General features: G+C 34.1%; 1 protein-coding gene across 2 annotated transcripts in view; it reads left to right on the forward strand.

Moving 5' to 3' along the window:
• The window catches only part of LOC123554454 (putative glycerol kinase 5), a 47,960-nt gene extending 26,629 nt beyond the window's left edge, over window positions 1–21,331 (forward strand). For both annotated transcript variants that reach the window (XM_053548081.1, XM_045344618.2), the window contains exons 5-17: window positions 906–999; window positions 1,843–1,932; window positions 2,862–2,903; window positions 3,415–3,552; window positions 4,070–4,143; window positions 5,050–5,110; window positions 5,833–5,959; window positions 6,938–7,042; window positions 12,956–13,006; window positions 13,385–13,428; window positions 15,112–15,275; window positions 16,257–16,393; window positions 17,091–21,331. In XM_053548081.1, coding sequence (XP_053404056.1) covers window positions 906–999; window positions 1,843–1,932; window positions 2,862–2,903; window positions 3,415–3,552; window positions 4,070–4,143; window positions 5,050–5,110; window positions 5,833–5,959; window positions 6,938–7,042; window positions 12,956–13,006; window positions 13,385–13,428; window positions 15,112–15,275; window positions 16,257–16,393; window positions 17,091–17,239 — 1,276 coding nt within the window. In that variant the 3' untranslated portion in view covers window positions 17,240–21,331. The remainder of the gene's footprint in view (window positions 1–905; window positions 1,000–1,842; window positions 1,933–2,861; window positions 2,904–3,414; window positions 3,553–4,069; window positions 4,144–5,049; window positions 5,111–5,832; window positions 5,960–6,937; window positions 7,043–12,955; window positions 13,007–13,384; window positions 13,429–15,111; window positions 15,276–16,256; window positions 16,394–17,090) is intronic.
• The last annotated feature ends 200 nt before the right edge of the window (window positions 21,332–21,531 follow it).

Raw genomic sequence — 21,531 nt, forward strand, 5'->3', positions numbered from 1 at the left:
AATACAAACAACAATTCATAAATCGTTTTACGAGAAATTTACGAGAAAAAAAAATGGTTTTAAAAGATACTTACTCGGAATCATTCCGTGACAAAAATCCAAACACTGACATGTTGTTTTTGGCAATTTTTGCGTTTCCTTTTTCCAATTGCGAGAGCCTACGTTTAGCAGACGGCATGTTTGAATCTTAACAGAACTAATTATTACAATTAATATTGCAATATCGCATTAAACTTCCAAACAGCGAAGTGTGAAAAAATAACGCTTGAATCATTAGATTTCAACTTCGAATTTGATAATTGTTATCAATATTGATCAAAGATAAAGTGACCGAAAAGCGAGCACACGCTGTCATGATTACGTCACTCGATTCATGTCACCCGCTATGCGAATCGTGAAATACACGAGCCGGCTTCCTGTGTCGTGTGTCATTCATTAATTACGGGTAAGAAATTATTAACACAATGACATTTTTATGATAATTAGTTGTAAGTGGGCAATTCAAAAGGCACGTGGCGCATACGGACCTCTTGGAGGGCAGCGTGGCGCGCGGGAAAAGGGGCATGGCGCGGCGCCACGCTGAAAATGCCTAGGAAAAACACTACCCACATTAAAATTGTAGAGGCAAAAACATCTCATAAGTTTATCATAATTATGATCCTGACAAATCACCATCAAAGTAAACCATATGTTTATTTCTCCAAATTACACTTCCTCAGCCATTGTTTTATCCGAGAAAGTTTTTATGTAAAGCCGATTTACAATATATAACAAAGTTTTCAGTGGCATCTGCACCAAATACAATTTTGTTTTCCAACTGTATAATTTTCAATACAAAAGTCACATAGATAGAATTGTCTGTGTTCTTGTACCTTCAGTACCAACATCTTTATGTTGCTTTTCAGAGAGACGGGAAAACCTTACCATAATTTTATAACATGGCAAGATTTGAGAGCCAGAGATTACGTCAAATCATGGAATACTTCACTTACATTGAAGGCAAGTAATGTATTGCAAAATATCTTTTAACCCATATCATGCTGGACACGATTGATTCTGCCTTTGCGACTAGTTTAGATCATGATCAGCCTGCACATCCATGCAGTGTGATCATGATCTGCACTGTTCGCCATTCAGTCAGTATTTTTTGGCAAGCACCCCTTTTAATAGTTAATGGAGAAATTTAGCAGGGTAAGGGTTGAGGAAGTAAACTTGTAATGACTATCAGCAGTTCCCTTGATTACGTATAAATGACTGAAGAGTGCTAAAATGGCATTTGAGAAGAAGTTATTGTATGTAAACTGCCACATGTCATTTTGGATCTTCCACGTTATATTTAGGATAGAAGGGATTTTACCATACCGTGTTATGCTCTCACATACATAATCAACCATGTGTTTATGCATAAAACAACACGCTGATTAAAATTCGTTGATATCAAGTTTCTGATATTATGGAGTTGCTAAAAGAAAATGAAAGTTGGTCACAGACTAGTTTTTATGAGATGCCAGATATGGCAAATGACTGTAGATTGTTTATTTGGAAGAAGTAAAATTTTTTCACTTGCATAATGAAGTAAATACCGTGTGAAATTATTAGTCGTGTGGGATTTCATGGTTGTGTCAATGCACAAAATTAAATCCTAAAAAACAAATTTTATATTGTATCCAGAATTTGAAATCACCAGATTGTGTCCTCGTGAAAACAACTTTTTTGCCAAAATCATGAAATTTCATGTCCACAACATTAAATGATTTCACAGCATGCCTTTATCAAGATCTGCTTTGGTACTTGTTCTCTATGAATAGTATTTAATATGTAGAATTCTTTTCTGTTTTTCAGGCATTAAATGGTGGATCAAAGTTTTTACATACATTTACAAGAAAGAAAAGATTTTTGTCAGCAAGTGTGTTAAAATTTATGTCTCCTCAGGTAAAAATAGTTTTCTTATAGCCTCAGTACACTTGTATGACAATAATTTCCTGTTTTTGAAAAAATAGCACTGAGTAGCAAAACATACGAGGAAAATTTAAGGTAAAGTAGAGCTTTTTTTTAAAATTCATCATGGAAACTCTAAAAAACACCTTTGATTTGAAAAAAGAACATTGGAATATTTTATTTAGACAAAAGAAGTGTCAGTGTCTCTGAAGTGAATGCAACTTGGAAAAAGTTGTTTTCAGTTTTATTTGTATGCTTTGTCACCTTTGTGTTATTGTTTCAAATAAGGAGCTGTAGCATATTGAATATTAGATTATTGATTTCTAAACTTAAACTTTAGTAATAAGATCTAAATTATCAACAATATCAAATAATTCCTAAATGATTCTTTAAAAGTCAAGGCCCTTGGAACAAACATACTTTATTGACCATGTAACTTCCACCAGAAAGTCTTAGGGATATATTGCAATAAACACTTGTGTTATGATCATTATACAATCACATCTTAAATTAAATGTAAATAGTTTTATGATAGAATGAAATTTCGCAGTTTGAGTGTAGCATAAATTGTGCTAATCCAAGGTTCTACCATACCTTTCTCTCTGTGAGATGCCATTGTTATGCTTTAATTTAGATTGGATAATGTTTGTAATAGTTTTATATATTTATTTCATTTGTTTTGTTGTTTTTTTTTGGTAATATCCTGGAACAGACTGACAAGCAAGTTCAAAACTAGAGAATGTTTAATTGCATCATTTCCAACAGTATAACCAATAATGATGCATAAAATTTTAATAATTTAATTTTTTTTCTGTTGCCTTTCAAAGGGTAAAACAGAAGTGCTGTGAAAACTACACTGTCGACAATATTTGATGTTAATTATGAAGTAAACGTGACAGTAGATTTGAGTTTACTTCTTGCAGGTTACTTTGAGATTACTCTGGTTGTTAGACAACATTCCTGATGTAAGTATCGATGATTCTGCTGTTTTTTTTTTTTAATAAAACAAAATCATTATTATTCACTGGGGACTCATTTTTGTGAAATTTAGAGTTTCATCTATCTACAGAATGTAAAACTCTGTAGACATACCAAACTCCATTCCTTTTTAACCCATGAAAGGAAGGAGTGCTCAGCCACAAATTTCTGTCTCTGTGAATTTGACATTTTGGCCTAAATCTTAATTTGTGACATTATAATATCTTTTAATAACACTTTTGAATAGCAATATCTCTCTGTATAAAAGCAGATATTAATAAAATGAGGCCTGGTTTCTTTATCAATTAATCACTTTGAAATAACAACCTTTGTGAAAGAAAAAATTACTCTTCCAGCATTCTTTGCTGTAAAGAGGGTGGACTGTACTTTTTTTTTGTTGAAGGTGCTTTTTCTTTATCACAGAGTCATAGATGAGTTAACAGCACTAACAAGAATTATGAAATATGGGAATTAAGCAGTATTATTTCTTTCATATAGTTGCGAAAGAAGGCTACTGATGGATTGGTAATGTTTGGTTGTATAGAATCATGGTTGCTATGGAAACTGACAGGAAGTAGAGTACATGCTACAGACTATTCTTGTGCCAGTGCCACAGGATTGTATGATCCTTTCCAGGTATGCATTGATTTCCAACATTTGATACCCACAATTGATTATTTTAATTAATCATAAATGTCTAAAATTAATTCCAAAAGAGACATCTTTATGAGTTCTTCTTTTTTAGTGGCTGAGACTTTGTCCTCTTTGCTATTAGTGTGACTGGGTACTAATGTTTGTTGTTATATAAAATTCAGCTGTTTTTTGTTTCAAATAACCTTACAGATAGCATGATTATCATAGACCATCAGGTCAGTGCCTAATTTAGTTGGATATTAAATTTGATATCTTCAAGTTTCATTTAAATAGATCTAAGACAAGTCACTGGGACCTGAGGGAATAGTTTTTTACTCTTTTAGATAACAGGTCAGTTTTGAACCTTTATCTGAAAATTGATCTGAAATCTTATTTGAAAAGAAAGGGAAAAATGTCATACTGAAAATATAGATTATTAAATTGATTTTATATTCACCATAAGGAGGTAATTAATGCTCAGGTGTATTAACTCATCTGTATAAAATGTTTTTATATGTAGGTAGCATGGAGTAATATAGTGTGTGGATTAGTTAACATTCCAATGAACATATTTCCAGAAGTTTTACCCACCAGGTCAGTAGCATACAGCTCAAAAAAGTGTCATATTATATGCACTAGATTTTTGTATGTGTATATTACTTATGTCTTACATAATACTGTCATTTAAATTTTTTTTTTTATTTAAAAGCAGTATATATATATTACCTAAGGGATAGAGGGTTCAGTGTTATATATCTGTGTTTGAAGACTGGTCAGAAGGCTCAAGAAGCATTTGACAGGTTGTTTCTGAGCACAGATTTGAAATGTACAAATGGCAAGACTGCATATAAGCTTTGAGCCGCGTCTGTCATATAATAATCTTCCACTGATTGTAGTTGCAGATGGGAATCTTGAGTGTAACTGTTTAAGTGGTAACAAGGCTTTGCCAAGTTATCTCCAAAACTGTTACGCAAGAGCCATATATTCTGATTTGTATCTTCAATATGTGATAGATTATTTTTCTTGCATACCATATTCTGCAAATAATAAAAAAAGTGAGTTTTTCTTCAAGGCATTCTAAGTCTTATGGTAAACGTCCGTAAGTAAAATGACACTTCAAAGAATTGCAACAACATGGAGTTTCAGTTTAGTTTTATTTTTGGTAGAGTCTTGTTAAAAAAAAGACATTTTAATGGAGAACTATACCATAAGGAACAAAGAGCAGATGTCAAGGTATTTGATTTTTTCCAGTTTAACATAAAAATATGTAATAAAGCACAAAGCTAACACAAAAAATGCAGTTTGGTATGCATCATTTACAGGGCGGGAGTCTTCTGGCACAGGGGATGGAATATTGGGTTTGCCGTCGGAAATTCCAGTTCGGCATGCAAGAATAATTGTAATTATCTCTGATCCTTTCCATCATGTTTGACTTTTAACATAAATGTACAGATGGGATATATGCATGTGTATCATAGCTTTCTGTATGTGTTATTTCAGTGGGTTGTTTGGTCATGTAGATGAAGCAGTATTTGGCAGCAGTATACCAATCACTTGTCTCGTAAGTTTCTTATTTTTACATAATTGAGCCACACCATGAGAAAACCACCATAGTGGCTTTGCAACAAGCATGGACTCAGACCAGCCTGTGCATCCACGCAGTCTGGTCAGGATCCATGCTGTTCGCTAACAGTTTCTCTAAGTGTAATAGGCTTTGAAAGCGAACAGCATGGATCCTGACCAGGCTGCGCAGATATGCAGGCTGGCCTTGATCCATGCTGGTTGGAAACGCACTATGTTGGTTTTCTCATGGCGCGGCTCATATTATTATTGATCACTCCCTTTTATGCATTCCCATTTTATTGTTCTTTTAATTTCCACAATGTGTGTGATATTCGTGACAATGTTTTAAAAGTTAATCTTTTATCTATTTTGCATCTGAAAGGAGTTTGAATTACTGTAATTTAAAATAATTTACTTTGTATGCTTGGAAATTTGTGTGTGTGAGCAAAACTTGTAAACTTGTTATATGTGGGGATATGAATTTATGAATTTCAACTTTTGAACATAAAATGAGTTTGAATTTAACTTGTTCATTTGGATTTAATTTTGTGAATTGATTCTACCATGAAATCTGTGAAAAGTAGTCCTCCTTGAGAATGAGTTTTTTCACAGAAAATCATTTCTACATAATCCTTTTAAATACATACCAGTATATAAAAAAAAAAAAAACTTCAATACATGAGTAAGGTTACAGTTGCTGTAATATCTAATTTACAACAGGTTGGAGACCAGAGTGCATCAATGTTTGGAGAATGTTGCTTTGATGTAGGGGACATAAAATGTACATTAGGAACTGGGATGTTTATCGACCTCAATACAGGAGAAAGTCCCCATGCTTCAATAGCTGGTAAGCCATTTTAACTTACCATATTTTCCTGACATCAGTTTTTGCTACTGCCTTATATTTTTAGGAATTCTGAAATTTAAAAAAAGACATATACTGCTTCTCTGTTTTGGCTTCTATCTTATATTTTTTATGAATTCTGGAATTAAAAAAATGACATATAGACTGCTTCTCTGTTTTGGCAGGAAGTCCCAAGCTACCCTACTGTTTTAGGATTTTTGACTTTAAATAAAACATATATAAGATAAAAGGTAAGGGTATATTTCCCGGAGGCACAGAGCACCAAAGCACAGCCATAGAGCCATGCAACGTAAAGTAGGCCCACAACAAAAGAAGCTGTAATGGAAAAATATTGTAGACTGCTTCTCTGTTTTGGCTGATGCCCCGTATTTTTAGGAATTCTGAAATTAAAAGAAAAGACAAGTGGACTGCTTCTCTGTTTTTTGCTGATACTAAGTATTGTAGGAATTCTGAAATAAAAAAAAAGCATTGACTGATTCAGAGTGATTCTCCGTTTTGGCTGATACCTTATATTTTTAGGAATTCTGAAATTCAAAAAGAAAGAACTTATAGGCAGCTCAAACATAAGAGGCTTTGGCCAGTACCCTTGATGGAATGTGATGCATGTGTTAATTTACTGAGTTACCTTGAGCATTATGGTGTATTTTAATCATATTCAGTATTTCATTGATGGAACTCATTGGTTAAAATGGTTAATATTGGTGAGTAGATTTGCCATTTAAATTTATACTCTGCAGATTTGTGTTTGATGTCAGTGATGTTGATGTTCAGTTGTTTTCAAAATACCCATTTAAAAAAAAAAGGATCTTTGTTGCCTAGCTGCATAGGCTGTGTCCTAAAAAAATGCTGTTTTTAACTTAAAGGCTGCAGACTTACAGTTAAATATGATTTATAAAGGTATTTAATTAGAAGTAAAACAAATTGTTAGTCAGTTTTTGAAACGTTTTTCTGTTCTTACAGGTTTATACCCTATAATAGGGTGGAAAATTGGAGATAAATTAACATACATAGCAGAGGGCATTGCCACGGATACCGGATCTGTAATAAATTGGGCACAAGAATTAGGTAAACTAGCCTATAATATTGTACTGTATTGTCTTTATTGACTCACTGTTTACAGGATTATACCCTATAATAGGGTGGAAAATTGGTGATAAGTTAGCTTATGTTGCGGAGGGAGCGGCCAATGACGCTGATACTGTCATTAACTGGGCACAACAGATGGGTAATATGTATACCTAGCAGATTTACTCAACCAAGTCACTAGGTTTGAGGTCAAGGTTAGAGAGGTCAGATGTTTAATAGCTTAACAACTTTTCTTTCATATGGCCTAAAGTGCTTTTAAGATTTATCTCACCAAGATGTCATACAGACTATTACAGAGTACACATTCAAGGTCGTGAGGTCCAAGGTCAAGTCAGATAGTCTAAAATTCTTGTCCATTCCATATTTTCTATACCACTGGGAATATTCTCATTAAACTTGCTTCAGTTATTTCCTTCATTAAGATGACATGCAGAGCACACAACCCAGGTTGTTAGGTCAAAGGTCACACTTGAATGTAAAAGGTCTGACAGCTTAATTTTGTGATGGTACCATAGCCTCTAATCTGCTTGGAAGATTTACATAAAACTACATGTAGCATGTTTCCCAGTATTTGCAGCATCTCGGGGGTATTATTTAGTTTTTATTTAGCATAAATGTTTTCCTCAATGATATAGAGTGTCATGCGCAATCCCAAGCCCTACTTTATAGGTCAAAGTAATACTTAGAAGTCAAAGGTCCTTTTAGAGCTTGTCTAATTTCAACATTCATGAAGCAGTCTTATTTTTATTTAGAGAAGGTGGTTGCCTGAATGAAACAGAGTGTCACACACAAACCCTAGGCCTTTTTTCTCTAAGGTCAAGGTCACACTTAATGGTCAGCGGTCATATAGCATCTTGTGAAGGCCATAACTGTGACATGCATGGAGCAGTCTTATTTTTATTTGGCAGGGATAATAACCTCAAGGGAACATGTGTTGCATTCCTGTCATGAAGGTCAAGGCCTCACTGAGGGGTCAAACATTCACTTGTATGGAACTTTTGTTTTTAGTTGCCTAAATGTTTGAGTTAATGAGGCTGTGTGTCAATAAGAATCAGGTTCCATATTTTTGCCCTTTATGCATTGACAGTCTGTTTTTTTAGCTCACCTGTCACATAGTGACAAGGTGAGCTTTTGTGATCACCTTTCGTCCGTCGTCCGTCAGTGTGTGCGTGCGTCCGTCAACAATTTCTTGTCTGCACGATAGTGGTTTCATTTATGATTTTATTTTAACCAAACTTGCACACAACTTGTATCACCATAAGATCTCGGTTCCTTTCTTGAACTGGCCAGTTCCCATTATGGGTTCCAGAGCTATGGCCCCTGAAAGGGCCAAAATTAGCTATTTTGACCTTGTCTGCACCATAGCAGCTTTATTTATGATTTGATTTTTACCAAACTTGCACACATACAACTTGTATCACCATAAGATCTTGGTTCCTTTCTTGAACTGGCCAGGTTCCATTATGGGTTCCAGAGTTATGGCCCCTGAAAGGGCCAGAATTAGCTATTTTGACCTTGTCTGCACAATAGCAGCTTCATTTATGATTTTATTTTAACCAAACTTGCACACAACTTGTATCACAATAAGATCTTGGTTCCTTTCTTGAACTAGCGAGATTCCTTTATGGGTTCCAGAGTTATGGCCCCTGAAAGGGTCAGACTTAGCTATTTTGACCTTGTCTGCACAATAGCAGCTTCATTTATGATTTAAATTTAATCAAACTTGCACAAAACTTGTGTCACCATAAGATCTTGATTCCTTAGTTGAACCAGCCAGATCCCATGATGGGTTCCAGAGTTATGGCCCCTGAAAGGGCCAAAATTAGCTATTTTGACCTTGTCTGCACAATAGCAGCTTCATTTACTATTCGATTTTAACCAAACTTGCACACAACTTGTATCACAACAAGATCTTGATTCCTTTCTTAAACTGGCCAGATTTCCTTATGGGTTCCAGAGTTATGGCCCCTTAAAGGTCCAAAATGGGCTATTTTGGCCTTTGCAGCCATATAGAGACTTCATTTATGGTTTTATTTGATACAAACTTCCAAAATAACTTCAACAACAATAATTCTTGGATTCCATGACAAATCAGATCCAAGCGTAGGTTCAGAGTTATTTTTATATCTGATTACCTCCCCTGATTGTAATCAAAAAGGATTTATATCAGTAAGTACTTACAGGACTTATTTGAAATTTCATTATTGTCATTAGTTGGACTGAGCCAATCAGGGTATTTAACTATGGACTGATTTTATGTCAAATTACCTCCCTTTATTTCAAATTAACATGGGTGTATCTCCTTAACTAATGAAGATACTGATCTGAAATTTCATTTATGTCAACAGATTTATTTGGCAGATCCTTCTTTTGTTCACTTACAATAATTTTCTTTTTAATTACTTTCCTTTTACGTTACTACAAATAGCTTATATTTAGTAACTTTTTAGCTCACCTGTCACAAAGTGACAAGGTGAGCTTTTGTGATCGCGCGGTGTCCGTCGTACGTCCGTCCATGCGTGCGTGCGTGCATGCATCCTTCTGTAAACTTTTGCTTGTGACCACTCTAGAGGTCACATTTTTTATGGGATCTTTATGAAAGTTGGTCAGAATGTTCATCTTGATGATATCTAGGTCAAGTTCGAAACTGGGTCACGTGCCTTCAAAAACTAGGTCAGTAGGTCTAAAAATAGAAAAACCTTGTGACCTCTCTAGAGGCCAGGTATTTCACAAGATCTTCATGAAAATTGGTCAGAATGTTCACCTTGATGATATCTAGGTCAAGCTCGAAACTGGGTCACGTGCCTTCAAAAACTAGGTCAGTAGGTCTAAAAATAGGAAAACCTTGTGACCTCTCTAGAGGCCATATATTTCACAAGATCTTCATGAAAATTGGTCAGAACGTTCACCTTGATGATATCTAGGTCAAGTTTGAGACTGGGTTACGTGCCTTCAAAAACTAGGTCAGTAGGTCAAATAATAGAAAAGCCTTGTGACCTCTCTAAAGGCCATATTTTTCATGGGATCTGTATGAAAGTTGGTCTGAGTGTTCATCTTGATGATGTCTAGGTCAAGTTCGAAACTGGGTCACGTGCAGTCAAAAACTAGGTCAGTAGGTCTAAAAATAGAAAAAGCTTGTGACCTCTCTAGAGGCCATATATTTCATGAGATCTTCATGAAAATTGGTCAGAATGTTCACCTTGATGATATCTAGGTCAAGTTCGAAAGTGGGTCACGTGTCTTCAAAAACTAGGTCAGTAGGTCAAATAATAGAAAAACCTTGTGACCTCTCTAGAGGCCATATTTTTCATGGGATCTGTATGAAAGTTGGTCTGAATGTTTATTTTAATGATATATAGGTCTAGTTTGAAACTGGGTCAACTGAGATCAAAAACTAGGTCAGTAGGTCTAGAAATAGAAAGATTTTCATGAAAATTGGTCAGAACGTTCACCTTGATATCAAGGTCAAGTTCGAAAGTGGGTCACGTGCCTTATAAAACTAGGTCAGTAGGTCAAATAATGAGAAAACGTTGTGACCTCTCTAGAGGCCATATTTTTCATGGGATCTGTATGAAAGATGGTCTGAATGTTTATTTTAATGATATATAGGTCTAGTTTGAAACTGGGTCAACTGAGATCAAAAACTAGGTCAGTAGGTCTTGAAATAGAATGATTTTCATGAAAATTGGTCAGAACGTTCACCTTGATGATATCTAGGTCAAGTTTGAAACTGGGTCACGTACCTTATAAAACTAGGTCAGTAGGTCAGATAATAAAAAAACCTTTTGACCTCTCTAGAGGCCATACTTTTCATGGAATCTGTATGAAAGTTGGTCTGAATGTTCATCTTGATGATATCTAGGTCAAGTTTGAAACTGGGTCAACTGCGGTCAAAAGCTAGGTCAGTAGGTCTAAAATTATTTAAATCTTTTGACCTCTCTAGAGGCCATATTTTTCAATGGATCTTCATGAAAATTGATCTGAATGTTCACCTTGATGATACCTAGGTCAAGCTCGAAACTGGGTCACGTGCGGTCAAAAACTAGGCCAGTAGGTATAAAAATAGAAAAACCTTGTGACCTCTCTAGAGGCCATATTTTTCATGAGATCTTCATGAAAATTAGTGAGAATGTTCACCTTGATGATATCTAGGTAAAGTTAAAAACAGGGTCACGTACCTTCGAAAACTAGGTCAATAGGTCAAATCATAGAAAAACCTTGTGACCTCTCTAGAGACCATATTTTTCAATGGATCTTCATCAAAAGTACTTGTCTGCTTAGATCAGTAGGTAGAACGTGGGTCTACGGATCGCGGGGTCGCGAGTTCGATCCTCGGGCGGGGCGTATGTTCTCTGTGACTATTTGATAAACGACATTGTGTCTGAAATCATTAGTCCTCCACCTCTGATTCATGTGGGGAAGTTGGCAGTTACTTGTAGAGAACAGGTTTGTACTGGTACAGAATCCAGGAACACTGATTAGGTTAACTGCCCGCCGTTATATGACTGAAATACTGTTGAAAAATGGCGTTAAACCCAAAACAAACAAACAAAATCATCAAAAGTGGTCAGAATTTTTATCTTGATAATATCTAGGTCAAGTTCAAAACTAGGTCACATTAGCTCAAAAACTAGGTCACTATGTCAAATAATAGAAAAAACGACGTCATACTCAAAACTGGGTCATGTGGGAAGAGGTGAGCGATTCAGGACCATCATGGTCCTCTTATTTAATGTTCAGCAGGTATATGATTTGTATATAAGCGCTGCTGTGTGAAAACCAACGTTAGGGCTTTGTGACTAGCAAGGATCCAGAGCACATGCCAACTGTCCATTTATCCCCACATCCCTGCTGTTAGTTTATCATTTTCAGCATTTGTATGTAACTGATAAGAGAACAGTATTGATGCAGATCAGACTGCATGGATGTGTAGGCTGATCCAGATTCATATTGGTTGCAAAGCACTAATGTTGGTTTTCGCACAGCTTTTCTCTTAACTAAAGTTAAGTAATACAGGTAAGTACTGTTCTGAGGGAGACTAGGCTAAACAGTCAAACCTGTATTAAGCAATCAGTCAAGAAAACAGCACAGTCTTGCCTCTTGAGACAAGTTGAAATCAGAACAAAGTGTCAATTTGGGAAGTTAGCAGATTGACTGCATAAGGCAAGTAGTAGCTTAAAACAGGTGGCCACCAAGGCAGGTTCAACTGTGCAGTTGAACCACTATCTACCAGCCAAGGGAGCAATGCAACCTAGCTGCTTAAGGCAGATGGGAGTTTAATTATAAACAGAAATTCAATTTAGTTTGTTGTAAGGCTTTATAAGGCAATTGACTGCTTAATAGGAATGATTGCTAAGGCAAGTTTAACTGTATATCACAAATATGATGGTAGTAAAAAACTTTAAAGATTAACCTTTTTATTGACGGACAACAGTTTTCATTCTACATGTTTTGCAATACAATATTTAGTTTGACCTATAGATGACTCAGTTTTTATCTTTTATTCACATTCAAGAATTAGTTTGAGAGTACCACTAGTTTTGAAATTGTTGTCAATTGAACAAAATAGGACAATGATTGATTCTGGTTCTACATCCTTGGATATAAAGCAAGATGTGATTTCTTTATAATTTATGGCCATCATTTAGCATGGTACTACTTTTTGTCTCACGCCAGTTTTTATGCATTCCCTTATCTCAGAATGTGTGCATGGTACTCCGTCAATGGAATATCAGAAATGTCCTCACTTTGTGGTGGAATATCAGAAATGTCCTCACTTTATGGTGGAATATCAGAAATGTCCTCACTTTGTGGTAGATGCAAGGTATAATAGAGTATCAGTATGATTATGTAATTGTGACCATATACCCAGTGTTATATTACTAATTGTAGGATATTTTGAAGATGTACGGGAAACAGCATCTATAGCAGAATCTGTTGAAGGTAATTTTCTGTTATTCTAAAACTAAAAGGGATAATGTTGAACTTTTTTAACTCAGAAACTCGAGGGAACGGTCAAAATTTGTTCAGTTTATCAATAGTTGGAGCCATTGAACAATATACATTATCTAGGAACTTTGAAAGGACCTGACAATGAGTTTGAACGAATGGTGATGTACAAATTATCCATGTTTGAGCGAATGAAGTTTGACTATATACAAATAAATTATAGAGAAATGGCCACTGACGAAAGTTGCCCCACATGTAATATTTGTACATATTTTATTTATTTTTTTCAATATTGCCTGTTTAAGTATTTATAATTAAGTGTTGTAGTTGATGAACCAGCCAGCAGTCAAAACAGTAATTTATTTGTTATAGATACCGATGGTGTGTACTTTGTCCCTGCCTTCAGTGGCCTACAGGTATGTGTGTAATTTTAATACTGTTATACTGACTTGTGCTGTCTTTAATAAGCAGATTCTTTGGTTTTATCATTATAAAATGTGCAAAATTCATAATACTCAGTAGTTTGATTGTTACATTATGCACAGTCCTAATTATGTTACATCCATTTTCATTCACTTGAAGTGGGACTGCTTCAGTACCTTCTTTTGTCCAAATACCAGCAAAATCTCTCTATGAGACATATTGATGATACCAGATGCTATGAACATGGATGCCTGGAACTCTCGCACAATACCACTGGTACTGTTTATTAAACTATAATGTAGATTACACTTTCTGATCAAACAACGAAAGGTGAAAATCATATCTTAGTTATTTATAATTAGTTTGCATGTTTCAGTAGTGCAAACATTTAAAACCTTGTAAAATTGGCAAGGGAAGGTTAAACTGTCTACAATTTACTACAAACTATGAGTACAAAAGAAAAAAAAAAAATGTCTTAACGCCAGATCAAATTAAATCATTAAATAATCAGCTGGATTCTGTCTTATCAAAGATCTTCATCATGGTAAAAAATAAAGATTTGTCACTGAAGTGTATAAAAAGTGGTAACAAAAAGTCATATCAGTTTCTAAATACAAGGGTTGTCCCAGAAAATCGCAAACTTTTTTTATTTTTTTGAAAATAAGCTACACATCAGATAATTATTTTAACTGCTGTTATTTCAAAATACATTCAACAGGACTATAAAGTTTAAGATTAAATATCTGTCATATTATTTGAGTATTTTTAGATAATGAATGGCAGTCAGTGCTAGTCAGTGCAAATTCAGTTTTCCTCCTACAAAAAGAAGTGGCTTCCTTTTAAATTCATGTAACTTAATCGATATACATCTCACAGGATTAAAATTTATATCATTATTAATGGCAATGTGTGTCTCGCATAATTATGTTGCATTTCATGTCTTTGACCTCACTAACATTAAAATTGTGACGTAATTTTTAAAGTAACGGTCACACACACTTTCAAAAATGGCGACGTCCGATAAGTTCATGGCGCAGAAAGTATTGATTAGATATTGTGTAGATCACGGTATTACTCCTTCACAAACAATATGAGAAATGGAAAATTCTGGAAGTCAGGCAAATGTTAGCAGGACACTTGTTTTTTACGTGTCACAAAAGTTTTAAGGAAGGTTGGGCGAGTGATTCAAAGAGAGGGCAACATAATACAGATAACACAGCCGTAACAGCCAAACAACTAAGCAAAAATTGTTTGCACTGGACGTAATGACCAAACCATAGAACATAATGTATTTGCACTAAATATAATGATCTAACCGCAGAAAATATTATTGAAAAAGCACACGTGAGCTCTTGCATTCTGTAGATTAACCTTATGCAGAAACTATTTTACTGTCAGAATCCTTGAAAATTGTGTAAATTTTTATATTTTTTGCAAATTATAAACCTACATTTAATGTTACTAAAAAATTGATATAAAATGGGTCATATCACTTCAGATATAATTGCAACAGACAGCTTATTTTCATTGATCTTCCCTAGTATATCAGTGAAGAAATTTAAAGGGCAAAAATTCAATGTTGTTTTCACTATGAAATATGACAATTTAGTTTCTTAAATTTTTCAATTACTGAATTTGTTCTAAGGGTTTTTGACATATTTTAATGTATATTTCAGGCACCAATCAATGATGATAAAGCCACCTCATTAATGATTGGCATGCAGCCTTCAACGACCAAAGCCCACATTACACGTGCCATCCTTGAGTCTATAGGATTTAGATTTAAACTGCTGTATGAAACTGTTCTCAATGAAACTAAAATACCTCTTAATTTTGTCAGGTAAGGTATATTCCATTGTGAAAATTACAGTTAAGGTTGCGTCAATTAGTGTAATGACTGTAGATCCAAGTCAACAAGTAAAATTCCCAAATGTTTCATTTTGAGGATTTGAAATCCATGAACTCATGCAGGTGATCGTAACTTTTTTGTTATTTTCAACCATACTATTTGCTGTACTGAGTTTGTGTTTCTTCCACAATTGGAGTGTGTTTTGCATTGATGACTTGTTTCTTCTTTCACAATGTCATGACTTCATGGTATTTCAGAGTTGCAACTACTATAAGATTCTTTCACTGCCTGTAGTTGCAGACCTGAATATCTGGTTTAAAGATGACTGTTCAGGCAATAATGGGGCTCTGCCGAGTGATACAGTCTACAACCAGAGATAGATTTCTTTTTTTGCATGCATAATAGTAAAAATAAAATCAAACTAATGCCTTTTTTATTGCACTCTTTTCTGACAGAAGTGTATGTAAATAAAGCTTTTGAAATTTACATCTGTAAGGAAAGATATCATGATGTTACAAAGACAAACAAACAACATAAAGAAGTTCAGTTTATTTTTTATCACCTACATTATAAGGTTATGTTTTTGACTTTATCTGGTTTTACTTTTCAAAAATGCTGAACAAATTTGCTACATACATTAAATTCAGTAGAAATCATTTACGGCACAAAAGTCATCTTACACCCTGGGTGTAAACTGAAGTTTTCCAGCACAGGTGAAATCATTGGAAATTCTCACCCAGTATGCAAGAATTATGGTGGAAAGTGGTTATGCAGTCACAACCTTTTTGTTATTTCAGTATGGAAGGTGTTTTTAGCAACAGCATCTTTTGGTTATTTCACGATTGATTACGGTGTTTACATAACAGCTTTTTGGTTGTTTCAGGGCAGATTGTGGTGTTAGCAATAACGGGTTTTTGGTGTTTTTCATGGTGTATTGTGGTGTTTGCTTTAACAGCTTTTTGGTTATTTCAGAGTAGATGGTGGTGTTTGCAACAATGACTTTCTGGTACAATTGATGGCAGATCTCACCAATCAAATTATAAATAGATCAACACAGACAGAAAACATGTCAAGCCTTGGGACAGCATTCTTTGCTGGGCTTGCAATGGGTAAATTTGAAAACTTACTTTTAAGTTCTTTCACATGTATTAATATCTTGAAAATATTCTGCCTGATTTAATTTTCTAAAAAAGAGAATACAGAACTGTTTTAAAACAATGTTAAAATAACACACTTACCGAAATATTTAAGGGGTCTCCCTTACGGAGTGGTTAAGGGGGCCTTCTTTGAATCCCTTGTCCCTCACCTCCATAGATTCAAAACCTTCATGTGAGGAAGCTATGAAACTGGCTTATAGAAGGTCTGTGGGTCTACACAGGTGTCTTAGATAATGCCCAGAGGAGCATCTAGGGTTTTCCATTGTCAAAAGCTGGGATACCTTAATATAATTATAATATAATTATGTCAATGCAGTGTTAAACCCAACATAAAAGAAACTCAAAACAAATCCGCATTATTTTGTATTTACATTCTGAGCAAAAAATGAAATTTAGATGTTCTCTTAGTACAGTTGAAAGTCAATATCTTGAACTCTCTTATCTCAAAATTCCGGCTTTCTCAAAGATATTTCATAAACATGTGCACAGAATATCATTTGAAGTCAAACTTTGGTTATCTCGAAGTAAAACGCTCGAACATTCGGAATTTGAGACTGAATTTCAACTGTATTAATGAATTATGACCAAGTACATTCTGAATGTAATATTTTGATAAAATAAATAATATATATTTTTGATACTTAAACAGGTGTGTGGAAAGATTTGAAGGAACTGGAGAAAATTCGTAAAACGGAGCGTGAATTTGAACCACAACAAAACTGGTCCAAATACAAGCCAGTATTCCATCAGTGGGAACGTGCCGTTAGCAGGTCACAAAGATGGTACGAAGAGTCATGACATGTTTGATGAAAATTTGCAGTATAGACCGGTTGTCTTTTATTTAGGACTATTCCATATTTTATAGAGCTTACAAATATTCTAATACTTAGATTATACATTGTATTCTGTGATATTTGTATATTGTAAAAGCACATATATTTGCTGGGTCAAAATTTCGCGACTTTGCAATTTTGAGTATGTTCGCAAAGTTTAATAATCACAAAATGGAAAAATAGTATCCTACTTGAATTATATTAATGGCATTGAATTATACTAATGGCAAATATTTACATGAGGATTAATTTTTGCAAGATTTAGGGCCTAACAAATATAGCGAGTATTAAACCCTCGCAAAAATTTCTGCTTTTACAACATACTACCAAACACCTCTCTACAAAAACAGATTTTTTGTTTTTCTTTAGAAAATTTTCTTAGTAAGTTAGCGTCTCCATAGCAACAACATCATTTTTGACTCGTAGTGAAATTTCTACATGTGTATTCTGCTATGATGTATTTTTGACAACAATTGTTATTGATTGGGCAAAAATACATGTATATCACATTTTTATGAAAAGAAGTTAAAAAAAAAAGTGCAGGAATGTCCTAAAAGTTTGCCTTTAAACAAATGTTCATGTATGATTTTTTATGTTGTTTTATTTTTATTGCCAGTATCGTTACATGTAGCATCAACTTGAGTTTTGTCTTCAGGTTTATCTGCTTTGCTACCGGTATATTTTACGTTTTGTAAGTGGACAGAAAGGAGAATATAAGATTTTTACTCTGGTAGAAGGTGCAAATGGGAATATCCAGCTTGAAGGTAACTGTTCAGGCAGTAATGAGGCTCTGCCGAGGTACTGCATAAACAGTTACCCAAGAGCCAGATATATTTCCATCCACACCTACAGCCAGTGATAGAATCTTTTTCTTCCATGCCATATTCAACAAAAAATAGTGGAAATAAAATCAAATGAATGACTTTCTTAAGAGCACTTTTTTTTTACAGTAGCATATTTAAACAAAGCCGGGGAAATCAATGTCTGTAAACAGGAAAGACCCCATGATGTTTCAAATACAAAAAACAATGATTAGTTCCAGTTTTGTTTTATCGTTTGCAGCATAACATTATGCATTTTTCATAAAACAACATTTTCTGAGTTGAGAAATACACTATAAAGGACAAAAGGAACTATCAAGGTATTCAATTATTATCTTGTTTTGTGCAATAAAATATAAAATAGTGCATAAATCATCCAATAGATGTAGTTCTTCATACGTCATTTAAAGCACACGAATCATCTCACACTCCAGGGAGTTTTTCAGCACCGGTGAAATCACTGGAAACCCTAGTCTGGTATGCAATAATAATGCAGTCTTTGAAATATGTTCTGATAGAAGACTGTGATTAAATAATAAAAAACATTATTGATACAGGGAGCCTCTGTGGCTGAGTGTTTAAGTTCACTGACTTTAAATCACTCAGGGCGTTGAATTCTTCATGTGGGGAAGCCATCCAGCTGGCTTACGGAAGGTCGGCGGTTCTACCCAGCTGCCTGCTGTATGATGAAATAATTTAAGGAGGGGCACCTTGGGTCTTTCTCCACCATCAAAGCTGAAAAGTTGCCATATGACATTTTACCCAACAAAAACAAACAGAAAAAAATACATTATTGATACTCTCAAAATACTGCAGGAGAACTATTTGTTTTTACTGTTAAATATTAATAGAAAGGCCATGTTGTGTTTTATTTGACTTTATGACTTCAAAAAAGTTTTGAAGTATTTTATGTTCCATTTTTCACTTTGTAGCTCCTTAATATGGCAGTCATTCTATATTTAATATGACATGATGTAGAACTTCTTTCCTACGGCTGAAATAAAAATTTCATTTTATTAATGTGTACACAAAAGTATTGTCAATGGAAAGGCAGGGTGCTAAAATGATTTTATTTATTTATTTTTAATTGTAGTGTTATTATATATATTGCATAATATGAAAGCGGCAATTTCAGTAAATATTATCATTGTCTGAAACTTTACAATAAAGATATAACATCCGAAATTAGACTAGCGGCTAATCAAAGATGGTGGACATGTTTTGATGATGTGTTACTCGGCATAGAACGTATGTACGTTCTAGCATCCATTTTGAAGTTAAACTCTGTCCCCCATGTAAATTACCTGTTGATTGTATTTCTTGTAACTTTTTTCATTCATGTTGTTCTCTAGTCTTCATGAACCTGACAGTAATAAATAAGTATATTGTTGTTGTAGCAGTAGATCTACAAATGGCTGAACTTATTAATTGGCATATAACACATGCTCATAGATTATACAAATGATCATAATTCTTTAAAAAAAAAAAAAAAAAAATGGATTCTGGGCAGCAAATAGTTGTTGATTTTGGGTTTTTTCAAGATTAAGGTTGCATGGTGAGGTAAAAGGTCAAACTGATAATGTCAGTATCCATTTACTTTGTGAAATCATTTTATATAGAATTTAATTGGTCAGTCTTCCAACATTTTCCTTTGTACAGTAGCTCATTATTATATATCAGTTCACCCTTTCATTTCACTGAAACTTTTTTTAGAGATACAAAATGTAGGTAATATTACATGACTCCTTGTATAAATTGCCGTTCCATAGTTTGTGCTTCATGACAGGCTTATTTTAAGACCTGTTTACTGGGTTAATGAGTAAAAAATTTGGAAATAAAAATATGGAAAATAATTTCAGGCATACGACGTTTAAAGGTAGTTCTGCACGTTTGGGTCAAAATTATTTCTACAAAGTAGAATTTGATTAAACTCTGATTTTTCAAAACTTCAGAATATACCTAGAAAATTCAGCAAATAAAAAAGATAGGGTTGTGTGCTTGATTTTTTGCTAAACTGATTTGAAAAACAGGGACCTCGCACAATATTTCATAATGGGAGTCTATGGGAAAATCATAACTTTCATAACATTTTCATGAATAGAAATTTTTCTACAATGTAGATTTTGATGAAACTTCTCACAGTTGGTTGTAAATAAAGAAATGGCCTATAATTTGATGAAATAAAACGTATAGGTCCGTGTGATTATTTTTGAGATATTTAAAAATGATTAAAGTAAACCAGATATTTCATGCTAAATTTAAGACATTATTTTGAATTATTTAACGTGTGATATGTTAGTTTCATTGTAATAAATTTACTCACAGGTGCAATTAATTCATAAAATGATTTTCATTTCCTTACGCCGAATCCAGTCTTTATTCTACGTTTTCCGGAAAAATGACATTACGCCATCACTTCCGGTTTATCAGACATGCAGAAATACCATAACCCAACAAAAACAAGCTGAAAACACTTTGAATTGCTTGCCTCAGTCCAGTTTTGACGCCTGACCAGCAAGTCATTCAGTGAGTGTACAACAGTGTCAGACTTTCAGATATTTTCGGTCTCTTTTACAAAAGTTAAAAGTTAAGCAGTTATAAATAATATTATCACTTCCTTAAATTACAATTTACATGCATTCCATTTTATTCTGGTTATTGTACATATAGATTAAAAATAAACATTTTTATGCCCCCACACATTTAGCGCTTGATGGATCTTCTTCAAAATTAGTCTGTTAAATGTCTTCAACTTGAGCAGTAGGTCTCTTTGAGGAGGACACTAAGAGTTAAAAACAGAAATATCTTTTTTTAAGTTTTTTTTCCCCCTTTATCTTCTTGGCATGTCTTCATAAAACTAGGTCTGATCATCCCTTTAAGGTCCTCTCTAAATTTGTTCAAAGAGGGCACTTGACCTGCTTTATGACTTTTATACCAAAAAAAAAAAAAAAATCCTACCATCAGTGTGTCATACATATATTCAAGATCAGGTAAGTGACTTCTGGTCACTATGGCCCTCTTTTTAACGTGGTCTGAGGTCCAACATTATCCCTAGATTTCTACCAAAGAATTTTGGTAGACTACATAATTATGCTGGCACAGTGGAAATTTACTTGACATGAAAGAAAGAAATTTGTATGTAATTACAATACAGTAGATAGATTTATTAAAATGTATATTTTATTATTGATATTTGAATTATTTTATTATATTTGCAATAAAAAGCATCAAACCAGTGCAGCTTTATATTGTTTACCTTTGTATCTTTCACTTAGCCAAGCTTGAGGAGGTACACAGTCGTGTTAATGTAGAAGAACATGTTCTCCAAAGTTTGACCAAAATTCATCATATAAACCTTTACCCTGCTATATTTCTAAAATGAACTGGCCCATCATTCAATTTTGGAGTACCATTTATTATTTGAAGGGGTGTTCAC

The sequence above is a fragment of the Mercenaria mercenaria genome, chromosome 7, assembly GCF_021730395.1.
Source record: "Mercenaria mercenaria strain notata chromosome 7, MADL_Memer_1, whole genome shotgun sequence".
NCBI lineage: Eukaryota > Metazoa > Mollusca > Bivalvia > Venerida > Veneridae > Mercenaria > Mercenaria mercenaria.